This window comes from Mustela nivalis (genome assembly GCF_964662115.1).
Source record: "Mustela nivalis genome assembly, chromosome: 3".
Lineage (NCBI taxonomy): Eukaryota > Metazoa > Chordata > Mammalia > Carnivora > Mustelidae > Mustela > Mustela nivalis.
In genome coordinates, this window is record NC_139022.1 from 36,018,246 (window position 1) to 36,036,626 (window position 18,381).

The window sequence follows — 18,381 nt, forward strand, 5'->3', positions numbered from 1 at the left end:
CTTTCCTGGTTGATGACATACCCAGCATCTGTAGGAAAATACTGGAGTCATTCATAACAAACCCTTTAGACCAATGATACTATAGCTAGAAATCAATTAAAATGTGAATGTTTTATATCTCAATTGAATTTATTGGTTTTTGAATATCTTTGGTGATATTCTGAATTGCTTTTCTAAATCTAGTATTTTAATTTTAGAATGGCATTATAAATTTTATTTTTATATTTTTCAAAGATTTTATTTATTTGTCAGAGAGAGGGCACAAGGAGGGGGAGAGTCAGGCAGATGGAGAAGCAGGAAAGAGGGAGAAGCAGGCCCCCTGCTGGGCAAGGAACCCGATTTGGGGCTCAATCCCAGGACCCTGAGATCGTGACCTGAGCTGAAGGCAGACACTTAACCCACTGAGCAACCCAGGCACCTGGCATTATAAATTTTAGATTTAGGACACAGTAAAGATGGCCAGATTAGGTTTTCTCATAAGTAAATTACATTGTTGAATATTGAGTCAGTCGTAATAATTTTGGCACAAAAAGGAGTTGACAAACACTTTTCTTTCCTGGCCTAGCTTTTTTTTTTTTTTCTTTTTTTAAGTTTTATTTATTTATTTGAAAGAGAGTGCAGGAGAGAGAGAGCGGGCATACAAGCTGGGGAAGAGGCAGAGGGAGAAGAGAAGTAGGCTCCCTGCTGAGTAAGGAGCTCGACGTGGGGCTCGATGCCAGGACCCTGAGATCGTGCCCTGAGCGGAAGGCAGATGCTTAACCAACTGAACCACTCAGGCACCCTTCCTGGCCTAGTTTAAATGAGATTTTAGCACTTCTGGTGTGAGGTTGCCATATGAATGCTTAAATATATCTTTAATGGATTATGTAAATCGTGTTTCTTTCAATTTTTTTCTTTATATGAGAATCATTTAGAGGAAATGAAAGATATAAGGAAGAGGAGTCATTTTTATTATATAAGATACTTCTCTCAGAGCAAATTATTGGGTACTTTTGACTGTTCTTGAGGTATTTGGGAAATAAAGATTTTTCTAATATGTTCACTTATAAAATCTCTTTATTTTTATTTTAATTTTTTTTAGCTTTTCAACTGTCTTTTATACTTATCGTCCAGCATTATGTAATCTTTAAATCTCATGTCTGTATATAAAGGGCTTTAAGGTTTTAATCATATCCTCAGATCTTGGGTTACCTGCCCTCTTACCTGGACACGTGGCCATCCCTCGATGCTGTGTCCATCCGAGTCTGTGGCAGGTTACTTGTTTGAATGTAGCAGCAACTCGGCGTCACCAGTTTTGTTTTCGGTCTGTCTTTGGATGACATGTTTGCGAGTCAGTCAGTGCATGGGGAGGAGTCATGTTAAGTCACCTTTATAACGGGAAATGAAATTCGTGAGCAGTGGGAACATGTCCTTATCCCGGCTTTTAGATGAACGAAGCAGTAGCGGTAGGAGCTGGAGAAGCAGAGTTATCCTCAGTAGTTTTTGTTAATTCATGAATTTCTCAAACAGAATTTGTTCCTTCCTTCCTCTCTTCCTCTCTCTCTCATATTCTCTTCCCTGTCCCCCACCCCCACCCCCGCCTTCCTTTCTTCTTTATAGTGGAGGAGAAGTGTAGTATCTTTCAGAGATAACCCATTTTATCTCAAGGAGTTCTAATCATCCATCTTAGCAGGGGAATTTTATCTAAACTTAAAATGTCGCCACCTCCTTAATAAGGGCAATGTAATAAACACTCCAAAATAACCCTTTTGTAATTCTCGGCAGTTAAACAGAGAGAGTTATTCAGGTACAACTTTATTTGTGGAATGAGTAAAGGCTCATGAGATTTTCCAGCAAAAAGAGATGTTAGATGGATTTGGCAATGGAATGTTAGATATGACATCAGAAATGCAAATGGCACAGAAAGAAGATAAATTGGACTCATCATAACTGGAAACTTTTGTGCATCAAGAATGTTATGAAGAAAATGAAAAGATAACCTAAAGAATGGGAGAAAATATTTGCACATCATATATCTGCTAAGGGATTTGTATCTAAAGTATTTGAAGAACTCCTGCAACTCAATAACAAAAAGACAACTCAAATAAAAATGGGTGAAGGACTGATAGGCATTTCTCCAGAGAAATGTACAGCTCCAGAGAAGCTGTACAAATGGCCACCAAGCTCATGAAAAGATACTCCGCATCATTAGTCATTAGGGAAATGCAAATCCAAACTCTACTCACTGGGCTGGCTATAATTACAAAGAGAAAAGGAAGGAAGGAGGACAAAGGAAGAACATAGGTGGGAGTTAGAATGGGGAGATGTTAGGACCACTGTGATTACTGATGGAGTTGAGCCACTGTGGAAAATATTTTGTTAGTTCCTCAGAAATTCAAACACAGAGTCATCATATGACTCCACAACTCCAGTCGTAGATATATACCTGTAAGGACTCAAGTAAGTACACATGTGTATGTGCAGGTTGATAGCAGTACTAGTCACCATAGCCTAAAGGTCCCAAATGTCCATCAGTGGATGAATGGATAAACAGTGTGTGGTTTATACATACATTGGAATATTAATGAGCCGTAAGAAGGAATGAGGTACTGATACCTGCTACAGTGTAGATAAACCTCAAAGACTTTTGCTTACTAAAAGAAACCAGACACAACAGGTCACATAAGTGATCCGATTTATATAAAATATCCAGATTAGGCAAAACCATAGAAACAGCAAGCAGATAGCAGTTGCCAGTGCCTGGGGGCAGGGAAAATGGAGGAGTGACACCTTAAAGGTTTTGAGTTTGTTTTTGGGGTGATGATATCTTCTGGAATCAGATAGTGGTAATGGTCGCACAATTCCATGAATGCATTAGGAGCCACCAAATTGTATTAAAACCCTAAATTTGAGAGAGAGATCAAGAGAATAAGGGAAACCAACTTTAGGAATATATATATTTTTAAAGAATAATTTATTTATTTGAGACAGAGCAAGAGAGCTGGGGGAGAGAGAGAGGGTCTCAAATAGACTCTCCACTGAGCCCAATGGGGGGCCTTGATCTCCTGACCCTGAAATCATGACCTGAGTCAAAATTAGTAGTTGGACGCTTAACCAACTAAGCCACTCAGGTACCCCCTGACAGTGGGAATATTTCAACCTTCTGCATTTATTTATGAGAAAACTCAGGCCCAGTGAGGTTAAATGATAGTTGAGTAGATTATTGGCACAGCCAGATGAGACCCTAGTCTGACATAGGAGAGGGGACATGGATCGAAAGGGACAAAACTGAATTTAGATTTTTGGAATATGGGCAAGAATCTGAATCTTTCTGCAACAGACTTCCAAATTTGAAAATGTGGCTGGTAATACAGATCAAAATTATTGAAGAATTGAGATAACATCAGCGAAATGCCCGTTCGAGTGAGCCTCACATAGTAGGTACTTAATATTAATTGAATTTGAATTTGCATTGATATGGTTTAACCTTGTGTTAGGAACATAAGTAATTCTGGAAAATATTTTGAGGAATATATTATCTTGGAAAATAGTTGAGTACTGGGGTGATAACTTGTATAATAGTTTGTTCTTTTATTTTTTTTAATTAACATATAATGTATGATTTGCTTCACGGGTACAGGTCTGTGAATCTTCAGTCCTGTACGATTCCCAGCGCTTACCATAGCACATACCCTCCCCAGTATCTATCACCCAGCCACCCCATCCCTCCCAACACCCCATTCCTCCCCACCGCCTCCCCGCAGCAAGGCTCAGTTTGTTTCCTGAGATTAGAGTCTCTTATGGTTTGTCTCCCTCTCTGGTTTCATCTTGTTTCATTTCATATTGTTCAGTATTACCATATTCTAGTTTGTAACCATTGAGATTGAATTGTCTGTAGCCATCATTTTTTAACAAACCACTGCTCCTTTTCTCTTAATTAGTAGAAAGGATTCTCAAATGAATATAGAGGAAGAATACTGCTTCTGTAATTGCTAATATTGCCTTGTAGGCTACTTGAACTCCCTGTGGGATTTTTTTTTTCCTCCCACAGTGACCTTTCATAGAGTATGTGCTCTGAAAGAACAAGTCCACAGGGGTAGCATGGCAATCTGCCAATTATCAGTGTAATTTTCTGTGATGTTAAATCATCTTTGCATTTATTTGACCATTCTCAGTGACATTATTTTGTGTTTACTTAGTAGCTTTCAACTACAGGGCTCAAAATTCTTTGCAAATACTGAGCCTCAAAACACTCCTTTGAGGTGGCATACTGTAATTATCCTTATGGATTAAGAGAGGAGGAGGATGGTATCCTTTAACTGTTAATGCTGTAATAAGAGAAGAAATCATCTGCAAAAAATAGGTTGCTAGTTATAGGATGGTTTTGTCTTAAAATGAGAAACTAGAAGTTTTTCTGCCTTATTAGATGATGCTCATGATTTTCATTCCCATTTTTATTTGGCCATTTTTTCCTACTTTTCAACTGGTTATAAGGTGTACTGACTCCTTTTGTTTCTAAAGTACAGGAAAATAAGAAAATTGTAAGCATGTATCCAAAGTAGTTTTATCTAACTATGTAAATTTATCCAGCCTTTTTGCTCTAGACAGATGAGTAGAATAATTTACATATTTCCTTTTTTAAAAGATTTTATTTATTTATTCATTTGTGAGAGAGAGAGCAGGGGAGGTGCAGAAGGTCAGGGAGAGAGAATCTCAAGCAGACTCCTTGCTAGGCACAGAGTCCCACATGGGGCTCCATCTCCTGATGCAGATATCAGCAAGAGTCAGACGCCCACTGACTGAGTCAACCAGGCAGGTGCCCCTATACGTTTCTTAGCTTTGAGAGCGAGTACTATGTAGTCAGTTATAATAGTCACTATGTAGTCACATAATAGTCACATCCTCAGTTATTTTTGGTTGGCATGGAAGTGACCATTTAATAATATTGCTGCCATGTAAGTGTATTCATGCTTCTTTTTGATGATGTGTTTTAAGAGCAAAGTACTACCTAATCCTGTATCTTTTGGCTCTTTCTTGGTCTTTGGAGATGGGGAGATATCCTACAGGTTAAGATACAGAACAAACTTAAAAATACAGTTTAAAATGGGGCCTACTTAATAGTAATTCCTAAAAAAATACACAACATGACTCACAAACAAATTTAGTTTGTGTTAAGAAGCAAACCCCTAAGTTGCCTTATGTAGGTTTAATGTGGGTCAGGGCCCATTTGGAGGCTGAAGTGACATCTTAGCTGAGCTGCATAGTTGTTGCTTCTGCAATTGTCTTTTGTTGAATTCCCATCAGCCTGGGTTGGGGGAGCTGATCAGAACCCAGTCTCAGTATCTGCAGCGCACAGACCAGGAACGGCTACACCGACCCTACCGTGTTCCGCCAATCAAGAAGATGATGGTAATTGATACCGTTTATTGGCCACTTAATATATGCCAGGTATAATTCTTTGTGCTTTTTTGTTTTGTCTTGTTGGACCCTTGAAGTTAATAAACAGTAGAGTCACTTTTTATTATTTGCCCAGGGGGACTGAAAATAATTTACAATTTAATAAAGTAGCCACCGTGCTTCCCCAGTGATTACTTTGCCACCTGTCTTTAGTGAGGCCCATGGCGAATGCCTCTTCTCACAATCTTTATGGTTTTATCGTGCTCTTAAACATTTTGTTTGGAAAGCCATGAAAATCTCCTGAGGGTAGGTGATTTATTTCCATTTGCCAAGTGTGCAGAGTGAGAGAATGACCTTGATAGAGATCAGACTGAGAGTTGGTCCTGTTCTTTTCTGGCAGGGCTGTCTGGGTGATAAAGTACATGTAGTACCAGAGAATCAGAGAATTTCTGGTAGGAAAACAGTCTGTACTGAATTTTTCTAGAGCACAGCTCCTCCGCTGAAGTGCAAGTAGCTAACAGGTCAGCTGAGATACCGACTGTGCCCGTAGGGCCCTGGGCAGCAAGACTGTGTCCACGGGGAGCTGGTCGTCCTGGCCAGTCACCCAGCCTCAAGCTGAATTGCTGGCTCGCCACACTGTAAAGTATGAACATTTTTTTTGGTCCATGCCAGGATGGTAGCCAGTCTCCGGAAAAATAATTCCCCTCCAAAGTGGAAAAGAAGTAGAAATTGTACTTTATTTTTTTTTTTAAACCTAATTCTCACACCTATTACTTAATTCCCCAGGGGAGGGAGTGTGTTGGATTTAGACCTTGAAACTTGTATTTAGCCGCTCATTATTGTGATCTCAGAAGTTAGCAGTATGACTTGCGTACAAGTAGAAGCATTTCCTGACTGGTATGTGTCCTCACTGATTGTGTGGATTAACAGAGGGCAAACTTGATCTGTTTTCAGAGGGTGCTTGTTTTTGCCTCCGTTATTCTTTTGGGGGAAGTTTGGGATACGAGTCATTTTAGGTAATTTTTGAAGCTCTGGTGCAAAAATTCTTTGACACAGTAAGACTTTTCTTTATGACTCATAAATGTATGTTTATCATTGATTAACATACATTAAGTGGTTCATATGGCAAGTTGACCCGAATCAACTTCAGAGTGGATTCAGAGACCACCGGTATGAGTCCTGCAGTCTCATTTCTGCCAGCCTCTCCCACAAAACTTCTTAGTCTTCTTTTTGCACATTAATGTTAAAAAGAAAGACGGCCACTTTTTTTTTTTTTTCTCTCTTGTACAATGGTACCTCATCTTAGGGAGATGGTTTTAGAGTTCAACGCCTTGCAGGTGCTGATGATCTCATAGAGACCAAACTATTCTCAGGCAGAGGGAGTCCCTTAGGAATGCACCACATGGGATCCCAGAATCACATTCCTGAGTAAGTCCTGTCACCTGTGTTACTGCCCTTCAGGACTTAAACAGTCTGCCAGTTCTTCAGTTGAACATAGAGAGTTCACGTATGTGTTTTAGCACTTGAACCACTGTCAGCCCACAGGGGCCCTCAGCCCGCATTGACTGAGGTACTAAAGATGGACTTTTTCCACCTCACGCCGGGACTTACATTCATTCAGGGGAATGGTGGGCCTAATTGCCCCCATGTTTCAGTTCTCTGTTTGCAAAGTGTAGAGTTGAAGTCATGTAAGTGAATCACAATATTGAATTCACATAAATTTGCTATCATGTCACTTCCTTGTATTACCTGATGACTTGTGCTGTATGCGCTTTGTCTCTCAGATGTGTTTCACGTATTTATGGCTTCCCAGTCTTCGGGCTCCTATTTCTTAGAATTTAAAAGTACTGCTGTGTTCATTAAGAAAGTCTCCTGCCTATTACCAACCTCCTACTGATTTATAGGATTAGAGCCTGTTAGGAGAGAGAAAGGTTTCTTAAATAGAACCTCACTGGTATTCTGTTTTTTTTTTTTTTTTAAGCTGAATATATTCCTAGGGAATGTTGCAGGTAAACATTCTGTGTGCCCAGTGAAAAAGGGAAGGGGTAAGATTGTGAAGGTGTAAGCTGCTAATTTTTAAATTGACAGGGAGGAGTGAGTATATTGACCTAATAGCTACCAGTTTAAAGAATACAAATTCTAAAAGGATTCTGTTTCCCTCCAGATATATTGAGCTAGGTTCTGTTGCTAGCAGCCAAATAATTTTAATTGGATTTAGATTCGGATATGACTATCTCCCATGGCTTCCACTCTTGGAGCCTCAACTTATGCCACTTTGTACAGTAGGGGTTTGCCTTAATTTATATTAGCAACATTAATCACCTGGGTTTTTTTTTTCTTCATTCTAGGCCATTAAAACATATCACATTCATTAGTGTAAGAAGAATTCTGCAAGTCAGTTATCCTCACAAGTTAGGATCTGAAAATTTTGAAAACAGCTGTTAGGTTTAATTTATTGTATTTTAAGTGGTCTGGTTGAAGATTACTATTTGTGGTTGTTTTTTCTTTTGTTTTGTTTTCCCATGTCAGTGTCCTTGCAGACTTTGTTGCCACCTAGGTGTGTGTCCTGGGACAAAGCATTTCACCTCCTTGATCTTGAGGCTTTCCTGCCCAAACTAAAGGGCTTGCATGAAATGGTTTCTCCCATCCAGCTCATGAATAAGTCCATACATATTAGATTTGACAGACAATGCAGAGTAAGGCGAACTGAAGGTGGCATTGATATGCAGTGAAAACAACTCAGGTTTCAGAATCACACTATTTGCCTCTCAGGAAGGAAGTAGCTGAAGGATCTCCAGCAGGTGACTTATCTCTTGGAGGCTCAAATTCTAATCTGAAAATTTGGACAATAATAGCTACCTAACAAGGTTTGTCTGGGAATTAAATATGATATGAAATGTAAAAGTGTCTATTACAGTACAGTTTAGTTCAGGGGTGTCTTTATCCTTTAAAGATAAGGTTAAGACAGGAAAATTGAAATGTCCTGCTCTTTACAAGGCCATAGTAATGGCCACTTTTCTGCCAAAAGTGGAACTAGCTGTGCAAGTAGAAGACATAAAGAAGATAATTCTTTGAATTTGCAAATATCCTCTAATATCTTTAGGATAGATTGCTATTTGACAGCATTTGGAAGAAAATACTTAAGAGACGTCTAGGTCTGTCACAAGACCTTACTGAACTTTTTTCTTTGGTGCTAGTAGCCTTCTTTTCTTTTTCCTGGTGCCTTTGAACTTAAGTCAGAAATGAACACTAGGTAAACACTCATGCCAAAGTTCCTTTTTGAATGACTCTGGACTAATCACTTAACAGCTCCTTACATCTCTAGAGATAATGTCAAATTTAGGACTACTAAAATATACACAATATTGTGACTATGTAAAGGAAATTTGTTATATATTTAGAAATAAAAGGTCAAAGAATATGTACCATCAGAACACTTTGGAGGAAATGGCTCACTCATACAGGCAGATAGTATAGCCGATAAATTTGCCAGCATTTTCGGTAAGTGCCTCATTTGGTAGGCAATCTTAATGTCTTTTGAATTTGTGGCTATAATAGTTGGTATCTTCTAAAAATTTCTGGATATTTCATTATAATCTAGCATGCGTGTAGCCTTAAGCTGACTGTATTGGGTAATTATCAAGTATTTTATATACTGATTTGTTAAATACATTATTGATAGATTAGTTATAGTTGTGGTGTTCGAATTTATGCTTTGTTTTGTTATCTTCTGTTAGGATTACAAAATCTTTTATCACTAGTGTTGGGGTAATCATTTGGGCTTATTGTGTTACTTGTGTAACTTTTATGTAGAATAAGTCAGTAAGATTCAACAATGGAAAAATTTAAAAAGCTGCATGCTTAAGAGAAAACTTATCCTTATGTTTACAATAAATGAGAGAATAGTACTTTGAATGTTTGATGAATGCAGGACTTTGGCAAGAGTTACTGAGTATACCTGCTCAGTCTTAAGTTAAAAGAAGTTAGAAGTAGATTAGAGTATAAATTATTATGGAAAAATGTATAAAAGATAAAAAGGAAGATTCTAGACATTCTAATTTCACATTTGTAATGAAGTTATGAAAAGTTAAATGAAGTCTTTTCAAATTTTGAATTTCTAACCAGGAAAAAGTTGTTTTCTATGAATACTTCTTTAAAAAAAAAAGCCACTGACTTGGTTCTTAAATATTTAGACTAAGTCCTATATAAGTTTTATCTGAAATGGTTGTAGAAGCATGCAGAATTAATGATTGTAATATAAAATCGGCATGGTGGTTGGATCTTCTAAAGCTGGTTCATGAAATTTGCTGAGTGCAATTTTACCCAAATGTATGTGACCCTGAGAATTTTTTCCTTTTTTTTTTAATATTTCTTAAAAGATTTTATTTTTATCTATTTGATAGAGAGAAAGATCACAGGTAGGCAGAGAGGCAGGCAGAGAGAGAGGGGGAAGCAGGCTCCCTGCTGAGCAGAGAGCCCGACGCGGGGCTTGATCCCAGGACCCTGAGATCATGACCTGAGCCGAAAGCAGAGGCTTAACCCACTGAGCCACCCAGGTGTCCCCCTTTCTTTTAAAATTTTTTTACTTTAATGCCAGTTAGTCACTGACATTGTTAGATTAGTTTCAGTTTATAATACAGTAATTCAACACTTTTATATATCATCACCCTGTGCTGACAATGATAAGTGCAGTGCACTCCTTAATCCCCAAGAATTTTTTTTTTAAGATTTTATTTATTTATTTGATAGAGACACAGTGAGAGAGGGAACACAGGCAGGGAATGGGGGGAGAGAAGCAGGCTTCCAGCTGAGCCCGATGTGGGGCTCGATCCCAGGACCTTGGGATCATGACCTGAGCTGAAAGCAGAGGCTTTAATTCACTGAGCTATCCAGGCGCCCCAATTTGAAGCTTATTTAAAGTTACTTAAGATTGGCACTTCGTTATGAGAAATTATTTCACCTGACATTTCCGTCAATTGAAAATGACATAAGTAGGGGTGCCTGAGTGGCTCAGTTGCTTAAGCATCTGCCTTTGGCTCAAGTCATGATCCTGGGGTGCTGGGATCGAGCCCCACATTGAACTCCCTGCTAAGTGGGGACCCTGCTTCTCCCTCTCCCTCTGCTGTTTTCCCTGTTGTGCTCTCTCTCCCAAGTAAATAAATAAAATTTAAATTAAGTTAAAAACCGTAAGCAAAGAAGATTTTAAAAATATTATTGGTGAGTTTTCTTTCATAAAAGCCAAGAAAGTAAAGTTGTAACAAATTCGTTATTGATATAAAATATTTAAACTTAAAATGTTACGAGTTTCAGTTTTTCAATTAATGTTATGGAAAAATAGTAACCATTTAAAATATGCATTCAGGTATGTGCATGGCACACAGAATTTTTTGCCCTAGATTCCAAGTAAAGTAAAGTACTCCTAAGTACTTTAAGAGTAGTATACTATTGCTTCCCCACTCCTGGCCTTTTGCTGTTGTTGTCATACATTTTTTTTACGTATGTCATAAAGCTCACACTATATGATTTTTGTTTTAACAGATAATTACCTTTTAAAAATTTTTATTTAAAATCCCAAGTCAGTTGACTCAAGACAGGGAGATTATTGGGGGGTTCCCAATCCACTCAGGTATGCTGTTTAAAATGTGCAAGTTTTCTCCGGCTTGTAGCAGAAAAGGAAGTAAAAAAGGTTCACAGGACACAAGGGACTCCACATGTTGCCTATGTGAAGATAGAGAATTGGTGAGGCAGAATGTGGGCAACCCCTAGAAGACAGTGTTCTCTGGTGGATGTCAGGGGAATGCAGATTGTTAGCTGCAAGAACTAGATTCTGCACCAGCCCAAGTGAGCTTGGAAGTGGTGCTTCCCCAGCACATCTGGACAGAGACCTCCCTGAGTGACATCAGATGGTGTATATGCCTATGTGCGACCCAAAGCAGAGAGGCCAGCCACGCCTGTCTGAAATTAGGACCTACAGAACCATGACCTAACAATTGGATGCTTTTTAAAAAATATTTGTTTCAGAGAGGTACGTTGAGATGGAGATAGCACAAGCAGGGGGAGAGAGAGAAACAGACTCCCTGCAGAGCAGGGAGCCCAATGCGGGGCTTGATCCCAGGACCCTGGGATCATGACCCGAGCTGAAAGCAGAGGCTTTACCCACTGAGCCACGCAGGCGCCCCTGGATACTTTTTTAAAGTCCCTATGTCTCTGGTAGTTCTATAGCAATAAAAAACTAATACACCTGGTGAGCCCTCTGGGGCTCTGTGTTAGATCCTTCTGAAGTCTCAGCATAGGATCTTCCAGTCTCACTCTAGATTTGATTTTTACCTGGAAGCTATTTCATTCTTTGAGAATCATGTTATCACCTCGAGGTTACGTCACAGAGCTTTATTGTTTAACCTGGTGCGTCCTTGCACCTGGTTAAACAACACACAGAGTTAACGGTGTCTTCTTTACCTCATCTCTTTCCTCTCACATGTTATCATCAGATGCAGTGAGAAGAAGCCTGCTGGCCCTTGAAGTCGTTGAGCTCATTAGGAACATGTCCTCTTTTCAAGTGTTGTGCCCACAACAGTATTTATAAACTTCCTTCCAAAATACAACAAGGATCCCCTCAACCCTCGCTAGGTCTTCAAGCCTTCCGCTAACCCTCTCCTCAGTCTGGCCCTTCGGCTTTCGTGTTCTCCTTCTGGTTTCAAGGCTGCTAAATACCACAGGCGAGCATCCTAATTCAGAAGTGCACGGCATGTCTGTTGCCCAGCCTCACAAGACACATAGCATTATTTCTGTTGTCCTCTGTTGGTTGAAGCAATCACAAAGATCTACTAGGTTCAAGGGGGAGGGGTCTGGACCCTACTTCTCTATGGGACAAATCTTACAGTTATATTTTAAGAGAGGGATAAGCAATATAGTGTCTGTGTTTGGAGAATTACATCCCCCACAGACCTCAACATGTTGGCTTGTATTTTAAAATTGCATTTTGTCTGCTTTGTAATGCTCTTTTAAAATAAAATGGTACTAATCTTCTACCCATTTTGCAATCACGGAGTCACAGGAAAATGTAAAGTTTTGTTTATACTAGTCCTACAGTACATCCACTGCTAACATCAACCAAATGGGGCATTCTAAATTCAATTAAAGTTACTAGGTGCCAGTTGCAGCCGAATTTTCTTTTTTTCTTGTTAACGAGTTTATCATTTTTAAAGAAAAGTATTCTCTTAACTGAATCTGTCTGTAACTCTTCTGTAGTTGTGTTACATATTTCAAAAACTGTCCAGCAGTTGACTATGAACTGGACAGGTGTGAATTTTCTGCATTTGTTTCATAGAGGTGCCTTTTTCTTGTAAAGAGAAAGCTCTGATGGGAACTAGGTAGTATAGTATGTTATTATTCCGTGCTGTCCATATCTCTTCTCACATAGGTCAAACTGATAGTTCACTGGGCTACATCATGGAAGCCTTGAGGGAGGTCGTGTCTTGCAGGGTTCCTCATCTCAGGTCTTTCCCTTGCATAAGATCTTGCGCTTTCAGCTGTCGTGGCACGAGGAGGGACTTCTCCTCAAAGGTTTCTCATCACGTAAAACTCCACACGGAACTTGTGAAGAGCCACTAGATAAACGATGGGGGAATCCTATGTTAATACACCCAGACTTTCTGAACTGCTGGGTCACACACATCTCAGCAAACTATTATTGAAAGTGAGGCGCGTTCCCGTTGAGACGCACTTGTGGCTCAGGTTGCAGCACAGCACCTGCTAGATTCTGTTAGGCTGTCGCTGACACAGGCAGTCCTTTCTACCCCTCCTCCTCTTAAACAGGCAGACAGTGAATCAGCATTGCTTGGATTATATGTTTCGAATAAAAATCTCAGCAGAGCATCTCCTTTTAAAACATAGTTCTCTTCTGTGGTGCTTGCCAACCTGGGCAGCTGCCTTGTTGTGCGGCTCCTGCAGTCTGACCTGTAGCACGACTCACAGCTCTCACACATGCCAAAAGGTGTGCCTCCAGAAGCACGCATGAAACACAGAGGTGCGGCTGATCACAGAGCCAGCATCTGTGTAAGCGTCACCCAGAACAAGATATAAAACACTGCCAGCGTGCCAGACCTTTCCTTCACTTCTTCCAAATAAGTTTCCGCTCGTTCCCCTCCCATGCACTCTACCTTCTTTGATAACCTCCTGTTTGTCTGGGTATTTTTATCCCCTGCTCATAGATCTCTGAACACCACAGTTTGGCTTTGATAGTTTTATTTTTTACCACATTTCATGTAAATCATGCTGATTGTGTTCTTTTGTTCCTGGCTTCTTCGACGTTATGTTCTTGATACTTATCCTTGTCATGCAGAGCTGTAGTCTGTTCATTTTCACTGTTGTATAGAGGTTTTTTATATGAATAAACCACGTTTTACTTACTCATTGTAATGTTGAAATGCATTTGGGTTGTTTCCAGTTTTTAGCTAATACATATACTGTTGCTGTGGATGATTTTGTATGTTGCCTCTTGTTACATATGGTCACCATTCCTGTTGGGCCCAGGGCCACACTGAAAATTCTTTCTGAGACCTGCCTCTTTCGGTAGACCTTCTTTGGGCATGTCGGACGTCTGTGAGACGCCTCCTTGAAGACTGGGAGGTTTTTTACTTAACTGAGAGGCTCTGGTAGGCCCCTCCCTGGTCCATTTAGGGCATTAACAAAGGGTTTTACGTGTCCTCCCTTGATTTGGGCTATGGTTTTGTATTTGGAGTCTCTAATCGTATTTGGAGAATGTTTGCCAGCTGAGAGACTGGAGATGAGAAGCACTTGTGTTCTCCAACCCAGCAACTCCTGGCCCCTCTTTCTTCCCCCTAAATTTCCCTTGTAAAGTGATCACTTTTTTCTTCAGGTCATCTTTTGCTTGCCATTACTACCTTATCATGCAGGGCTACGAACAGTGAGCTGACTTTGAACATTTGCCTACACATCTCAGGCAAATCCAAATGTTCATTAAGTAACTTTTTCACCTTCTGAATATTATATAGGTAACTCAGTTTTGCCACTTACTATTTTTTTTTTCACTGCGCACACAGGCTCCTTAATTTTTCAGCCTCCAATGAGAATTTTCTTACCCTTCTCCAGCTCTTGCTAACAGTTTGCTCACCATTTTTCCAGCCTTAGGCCACTGTTTGGTTCCAGAGCCAATATTACATATATAATATATGTATAATTACATATAACTATTGGTATAATTATGGCAGTACTACACTTTGGGTACTGTTAGCGATTACTTTATAACAAACCACTTCAAAATTCAGTGGTTTGTAACACTAACCATTTATTAGTGTTCATGAGTCTGAGAGTGGGCAAGGTTGTTTGCTTTCGGGGCTGGGCCGATCCCCACTGGCCTTGCTCTTGTGTCGCAGTTGGTTGGGGCAGGCCAGTTCAGCCTGGCTTTTATTCTCTGCGGTGACTGGGGTGCTTGGGCTTCACATCTTTCATCACTGAGCGGTTAGCCTGGGCTTGCTCACTTGCTTCAGAGGGACAGGAAATGACACGGGGCTCCTTGAGGCCCAGGTGCAGAACGGGTCCCCCGTTGTTTTCTTCACATCCTCTTGGCCAAAGTAAAGCCCACAGTAGGGAAATAGACCCTGGTGATTTATGGAAGATGCTACAGAATCACATTTCAGAGATGATGTCTGTAGTAGGGGGTAAAGAATTGGGGTCATTGTTCCAATCTGCTAAAGTATGTGTATGTTTGGTTTTAAAGTAGCTGTATGGAATGCACACCAGCCGTGTGTTGGAGTCATTGTTCAACATTGTCGCTGGAACTCAGTAATAAGTCTTTTTAGTTTTAGACGCTTTGGTGAATGTCACTTTTACTTTATTGTGGTTTTCATATTTATTTTGTAAGTTGCTAATAAGATGGCTTGCCTTTGCCCACCCCCACCCCCTTTTTTAAATTGCCCATTTGAATGTTTGCCTCTCTTTCTTAAGGAAGGGAGGAGTACCTCATGGGGCCTGGTTTACTTCCCTGGGCTACTTCAGGATCCTGAACAAAAAAATCATCACTTTGTTGTTAGCTATCCAGTGCTTTCAAGGGAATGTTTTTGAATTTTTGTTCTTGATTATTTTTTTTTTGTCAAATTTTTCTATTTAATCCTTGGTGAGAGAGAGTTGGTCTTAATCTCCCATTCTGGAAGGAGAGAATTCATTCCTGTCTTTGTAGTTTGACTTTCATGAATCTGACGGATTTGGACATGTGCATCTAAAGCTTTAAGGATTAATCTACCTTATGGAAAAACCTTTGTAAGTAAAGTGTCATTTGCCTTGCAAACAATTATTTTATCCCCAGGTCTGACTAATTTGTTGGCAAACAGTTTTGGTGTGCTTTGACATGTAACAGGTGCTAACATCCTTTGAAATCTTGTCGCCAGGAACAGGGGGCCTAGGTCACCATGTTCATTAATTAAGTCCAGGAAATTTTATTTCTCCTGTGTCTAATCATTTATACTTGACAAGCATATGTCATCTGTGCCTCTGATCTCCCTGCTTTTGCCTTTGTTCTCTGAAGCTTATTTTTCACCCAGTAGTCGTAATTTTTAAGCCTAGCTCAGATTATGTCATTTCTCTGCTCAGTATACTGTGAGGGCTTCCCTTATTACTCAAAGTGATGACCCAGAGGCCTTAACATAGCCTGAAAGGTCCTCTGTGAGATATCTACACGCTAAGTCCATCTCTTACCCTTTCCCCGGGTTACTCTGTTCTAACCACAGAAGTCATCTTGTTTTTCCCACAGCCCTTCCGACCTGCTCCTGCCTCATGACCTTTGCAGTCCGTTCCTCTTCTGGAATGCTTCTTCACTTGATGTCCATGTGGATTGCTCTTCCCCCCATCCCTGTTAGGTCTCTGCATAAATATCATAGTAGAAAAGGGCCTTCCTGGAACATGTTACACACAGTTACAGTGGCCCTCCTGTCACTCTGTCTCTCCCTTCGCTTACTCTCCTTTTCTTCCTAGAACTGTCATGCCCTAACATCCTAGTACTTAGTATTTGTTTATACAATGTTCCCCCATCCTGAAATGTAAACTCCCAGAGAGCAAGAACATGCCTACCACAGTGCCTGGCACACAGTAGTCTTCAGTTATTACTATAGTTTTAATAAATGAATCTGTAGCCACCACAGTATTTTTTTATTTCACACGTACAGACTGTTTTAAAAGGCTGAGCTAAATTGTTAAGTTGGACAACAGTAAGGCACAGAGGCTTTTACCAGCAGATAGAATGGAGACCTCTCTGACCCAGAAGAAGGGCAGTTTTGAGCCCTGAGCACATCAGGCCATGGTGATAATGTGAAAGATCTCTCTTCGTTCACTGACAATGATAACTAGGGCATTGTTTTTCTGATGTTAAAAACCAGCAAACCTCCAATAAGGAACTGATTACAGAGGGAAATAGTTTTTCTACATCTTCATCTTGATAAGAATTTAAGATCAGTATGATTATTTTAAATAAGCATGTATTGCTGAGGAGGCTGGGTCTAAATAGGCAAATATTTTGTTGACAAGAATATGTCCCCCCCCCCCCAGATTTTTATCTAAATTCTATCTAGTTAGCATACACTGCAGTATTGGTTTTGGGAGTAGAATTCACTGGTTCAGCACTTTCACAATCATACATCACCCAGTGCTCATCACAACAAGTACCCTCCTTAATGCCCATCCCCCATGCACCTCCCACCATCAACCCTGTTTGTTCTCATCCTTTAGAGTCTCTTACCCTTACTTCCCTCTCTCTTCTTTTTCTTCCCTCCTCCCCATATGTTCACCTGTTTTGTTTCTTAGATTCCACATATGGGTAAAATCGTATGGTAATTGTGTTCCTCTGACTCTTTCACTTAGCATAGTACACTCCAGCTCCATCCACAAAATACGCCTGTTTTAATGGGATGTAGGGAATTCAAATTTGGCATTTTAACAAATCCAACATTTTGCTAAAAATGGGTTTGTGAATGGACTTTAAAAAGTTTAATAAATGTAATATTTTAAAATAGTGATTTCAGCTGTGATTTCAGTGTCGTCAGGGGTAGTTTTCTCCTTGTCTGTACCTACCTTCTCTTGTCTTCCACCAATCAGAAAGCTCAGGATAGTCACCCAGGTGTTTTTTGGTGTTCTTTGTTAGACGCCTCTTTTTGAGTCCCACTGTCTAAAGTAAGATGTAGCCATTGCTGGAATGGGACCAGATCTGTGTCACAGGGACAACAGTGTCCATGTATTGGGTGTTTAGTATGTGCCAGTGCTTAAAATACATTCTCTAATTTACTCTTCACTGTAGTTCTGTGAATTAGAGACTGTTTATCATCTCCATTCTAGAAGCAGAGAAATGGAGCAGGATCATACAGCTGGTAAGTAACTGGGTTGAGATCTGAATACAGGTCTGTCTGACTTCATTATAATAAAGCAGTCAGTGAGTGACTCCCGATTCAGAGACAAGTTATTTCAACAATTGATTTCTTATAGAAAAAGAGTCAGAAATGAGAATACGATGTGTGGAAAAATATATTGACGCTGAGCGGTTATTTATGGCCATTTCAACCATAAAAGAAAAATCAAGAATCAAATTTTGCAATTAGAATACTAAAACCTGAAGGTGCTGGTGAAATTATGTCTTATATTTTGGGTGAATACAGTTGTATATTCTGTAAAATGCATGGCGTTAGTAGAGTATGAAAGTCCGCCAAAACCTATTATGTGCCATGCTCTGTGATAGGTGGTGCTGTGTGGGGGAAAAAGGGGTATGAAGGTTTCTCCTCGGGACAGACTGACAGTGATATGAGCAAGGTTTGGAAACAGTGCAGTTAATTGGGAAATTTGTTAAGCACCTAAAATGGTACCTGGTATGCTAATACTTCTAAATGGTAATGAGTTGTGGAGGTTTATTCAAAGTGCAGCATGAGCACCTAGATGTGTGGGATTGATCTTTTCTAGATCCCTAGGGTAGACTCCACAGAGGAGCACACGTTTGAATTAGGCCTT

At 39.9% G+C, this 18,381-nt stretch overlaps 1 protein-coding gene across 6 annotated transcripts in view; it reads left to right on the plus strand.

Annotated features, from left to right (window-relative positions):
* The window catches only part of COMMD10 (COMM domain containing 10), a gene marked incomplete at its 3' end in the record, with an annotated part of 197,631 nt that overhangs the window by 55,524 nt on the left and 123,726 nt on the right, over window positions 1–18,381 (plus strand). For 2 of the 6 annotated variants that reach the window (XM_082725080.1, XM_082725083.1), the window contains one exon: window positions 5,284–5,388. The exons of the other annotated variants lie outside the window; for them this stretch is intronic. In XM_082725080.1, the coding sequence (XP_082581206.1) occupies window positions 5,284–5,388 (105 nt within the window). The remainder of the gene's footprint in view (window positions 1–5,283; window positions 5,389–18,381) is intronic. 6 annotated transcript variants of the gene reach the window in all.